This window comes from Limulus polyphemus, unplaced genomic scaffold (genome assembly GCF_000517525.1).
Source record: "Limulus polyphemus unplaced genomic scaffold, Limulus_polyphemus-2.1.2 Scaffold541, whole genome shotgun sequence".
Taxonomy (NCBI): domain Eukaryota; kingdom Metazoa; phylum Arthropoda; class Merostomata; order Xiphosura; family Limulidae; genus Limulus; species Limulus polyphemus.
In genome coordinates this window covers 107062-111301 of record NW_013666151.1, presented here as the reverse complement: position 1 = coordinate 111301, position 4240 = coordinate 107062, and the positions used below count along the sequence as shown (strand labels likewise).

The window sequence follows — 4240 nt, the reverse complement described above, 5'->3', positions numbered from 1 at the left end:
CAAACGTCTCACGTGCTCGACTTCAACAATCCTCAATTCAATTACACACTCTCTGACTGCAGTTCAATTACTCACTGTCTCACCATCGCTTCGTGGCCGGTCTTATATATACAAGACTACACTATATCTAGAAAGATCACGAGATTTAAGGAAAATACGTGAAAGTTCGAGAATGACGTGGCGTGATACTAGTCACGTGACCTCGATGTCGTAACAATATCTTCTTCCCACTTCCAGCATTTCGTTCGAGGACTGAGCTTTATAACTAAAATCAGATTTAACGTTTTTAACATTTCATGGTAATTCGTTTTTTTAGGTTCATAACTGTTCTTATTCTCCATTCTGCAAATATTCATTTTATGTTTTATTTGGTTCTATTCGCTTTTCAGGACTTTTATTTTGTCTTTACTAATCGACGTTCATTCTGAGTTGTATACAAGCAATCATACCCTTCAAGAATGGGGAAACTCAAACCTAATTACTCCCACATAACCACACAGAATATTATTAGTCGAGGAGGTAAGTAGATTGTACCTCCATCGTAATATAGTTAACCACAGCAATTGGAAATTTTTGGTCTAGTTCTAAATATATTCAGCCTAACATTAAGCTTCCCTTTCACCGGATGCTGTGATTCGCTTTAATTGTATTAACTATTAAATACTTAATATCTTTAATGGAAGAATAGATATTTGTTTATTAAATAAATTTAAAATGCGCGATAGCGTTTATAATAGCTGTATTACTTATTATATATAAATGATGGCCCTCCAGTGGCACAGGGGTATGTCTGCAGACTTACAACGCTAGAATCTGGGTTTCGATACCCGTGGTGGGCAGAGCACAGATAGCCCATTGTGTAGCTTTGTGCTTAATTCCAAACAAACAAACAAAATATAAATTATGAGACTTACGTTCTCGTACAAGTCTGCCATGTTTGCATATTTACTAATTGTTGTTTCAGAGGGAGATTCAACAGTGAATTTTGAAAGGTTCGGATCCAGAAATTCTAAGTTATAACACAAGTTTTCTTCCATGGTATGTAGTGATTCCTTTGGTGCCTAAACAAAAACAATAAGATAAAACAATAATCAGTTTTCAAACAGTTATAACACAATATTACGTTATATTTTCTTAAACTAGAAATGTTCGGCTCCTTGTTAGCTTTTGTACCTCAGTTTAATAATTCGATTATTATCTCCTAGCAACAGTGTAAAACATAAGAAGCGACATCTAGTGAGACAAAACTGGAAAACAGAATTGCAACGTTAAATACTTGACATAGGGCGTGTAATATTTAGTTTGCAAGTTATATGATAACAATATATGTGTGTGATATTACAGTACATTAACACCTGTAATAATGTAAGTCATATTATACTTTAATGGTTTAAAACGAGTTTCGATTAAAAAAAATAATCTGAAAGCAAGTATTTCAACAACGAACATTGACTCTACCATTTCGCTCAATAATAGAGTCTACAACACCAGCTTGGTTACAACACATAAAGCCTCAGTTAAGACGCAATTTATACGAGTGACCAGAATTTTCACTGTATAACGCCAAAACACTGTCTACTGATCGGTAGTTAGTGTGATAGCCTAACGGCTATTCTTCATATATGCCCTAAATATGAAATTGGTTGAACCCCTCTCTTAGAAAAGTTTCATTGGTACCAAATGAAAGATGTGTTTCTGGGCTTTCTGAAAATGTACGATGGGCATGTGGGAGGGTGGATAAACAAAATGATGGGACGCTCTGAATTTAGATACCCCCAGCAAGTAAAACAAGTTGAACATTCGACAAATAATCAGATAAGCTGCAATAACATCATTAGTTTTCTCTGGAAAGCCATAATATTTAATAATTGACGCATTAATCATTCGTTTTACAAAATCTCCTGTGACTCCTGAACAATATATGGAAGTAGCTTCTGTTTGTCTGTCTGTCCATTTAGCTGTTTGTTAAAGGTTATGAGATAGGTGTTTAGAGACATTTAATGAATTATTATTATTCCAAAACATTTTCACATGGAAGATATTAAGGTTAAATGTGTTGATCCCAGAAGTAGATTTTTAAAGTTGTGCCATTTTTGGTCAAAATTAGATGAATTTGTAGCTAATAAAAATTAATTAAACTTGTCCCAAGTCTCACACAACCTTACATAATTACAGCTGGTTGTGGTATCCAAGTGTGTTAATCCTACTGGACTGGTGTTTGCCACAAAAGTATTTCACCTTCAACATTAAAAAACATATATACAATTTTATTCTGGTTTTATAAATTTACTGAATCATTTGTTTTCTGCTTTCAGAGAAGTGCTGGAGTCAAAACAGTTGGTGACCTACTTGGTGGGCTAGAATAATAAGTGCATTTAGACAAGGTGATGTGGTACATATCGTAGCCGATAGGTGTGATGAATGTAGAAGGAGAGGCCAGGCTTTGAAATTACCAGAAGCCAGAATAAAGTCAAGAGATCAAGTGTTGCTAAAGAACGTTAATTCATTTCTCTCCAGTTCAATAAACAAATACAACTTGAATAACTTCGCCTTTACTGAGTTGGTAGAAAACAGAAAGTTTGACCTCCAACTAAACCAAACACTTGTACTGGCTGGTGGGTTCAGCGACCATGAGAAAGTCACATGTATTATCTCAAGTGAAGTGCAACTTCAGAATGAAATTTATACCACCCAATAAGAAGCTGGCAGACGATTATTTCTCCAAGTATTTGATTCTACCATAAGGTTCAACAATGAACAGACTATAATATGGTCACCAGACATACAGGTATTGGTGTTGGGAATATAGAGCTTATGGGAATACGTGGTTTAAAACTTGAACCAAGACACGAAGTAGGTTCATTTCCATTGATGCAGTCCGTGAAAAGCTCGGCCCCACATCATGTCAGCTTTTGGTACCCTTTCTTGCATTGACTGGGTGTGACAGTACAAGTTGTTTCAAAGGCAGAGGAAATAAAACAGGTTTGAATATTCTTACATCAGATCCAAAGATGTTTCAGGACCTGAAAAGACTTGGAGACAGTTTTGATCTTTCAGATGAAGTAAAAAGCATAGCTACTGAGTTGATGTGCAGAATGTACCAGACAAAATCAGATGAAGTAAATATCAACATTCTGCGATACAAGATATTTTGCAAAATTCCAAAGTAGAATAAAAGTCTTCCTCCATGCACCGACAAATTGAATCATTATCTGGAGAGAACTAATTATCAATGTGCTGTTTGGAAAAGTGCTCTGGTGTCAAGGCCTAACATACCATCTCCAACAGGACATGGATGAAAAGTAGAAGGAGACAAACAAGTTCCTTTATTGATGACTCAAGCCGCAGCCCCGAACGAACTTAGAGATTTCACGACATGCAAGTGTGACAAAACAAGATGTTATTTTCACCATTTAAAGAGTGCAAAGCTTGCACAGAAGTTCAGCCCAGCTTGCTTATGTGATGAGGATGATGACAAATGTGAAAATCAGCCCACATAGAATACAGACTGTGAAGACCTTGAGCTAGAAGACTAAAAGCTGGAATATTTGGTTTAATTTATGTACAATGCTGCAGGATATATAGTTAGTTTAATGTTTTGTTTTTGTTGTGATTTTATATGTAACACAATACTTTCGTATACTTTATTAAGACTTAGGTCAGTTAGGCACTTATGTTATTTAGTACATGTATATGGAAATAATTAAAATTGATGTAATAACAATAACCTAGTCAGAGAAGATGACAATGGTTGAGATGGGAGGTGAGGAAGTGATATAGAATGTAAAATAGATGTATGTTTTGGTAATTTTAGTTATAATGCAGTACCATTGTTCATGTATAAATACTTGATAAAACTTATCTCGTGTCTTTGTCCGGCTGAAATGGGATGTTGCAAGTACATGTATGTCTTTTATAGTATGGAGAACATGTGAAATTAAAATAATAAAGTTAAAATGGTTTTAGAGGATAAGAATGGCTATAAAAGGAGATGAGAAGGCCACACAGAATAAGAGAAGCACCTTTATGTAGTTTTTGGTCAGTGTTTATGTGTGTACGAGACATAAGCTGAAACACAGGCATATGCGAACATATGTCATACATGTATAATAGCTAAATTTCGAGCAAAAACTAGGCTAAAGTACCAAATTCAGGACCCCGGTGAGACAGCGGTAAGTCTTTGGATTTGCTATGCTAAAATCAGGGGTTTGATTCTCCTCGGTGGACACAGCAGATAGCC

At 35.4% G+C, this 4240-nt stretch overlaps 1 protein-coding gene across 1 annotated transcript in view; it reads right to left on the bottom strand.

Annotated features, from left to right (window-relative positions):
* LOC106458984 (malonyl-[acyl-carrier protein] O-methyltransferase-like) overlaps positions 1 to 1051 on the bottom strand; it is a 25430-nt gene extending 24379 nt beyond the window's left edge. The window contains exon 1 of the mRNA XM_013918549.2: positions 915 to 1051. Within this exon, the coding sequence (XP_013774003.2) occupies positions 915 to 1037 (123 nt within the window). The 5' untranslated portion in view covers positions 1038 to 1051. The remainder of the gene's footprint in view (positions 1 to 914) is intronic.
* Between the last annotated feature and the right edge of the window lie 3189 nt (positions 1052 to 4240).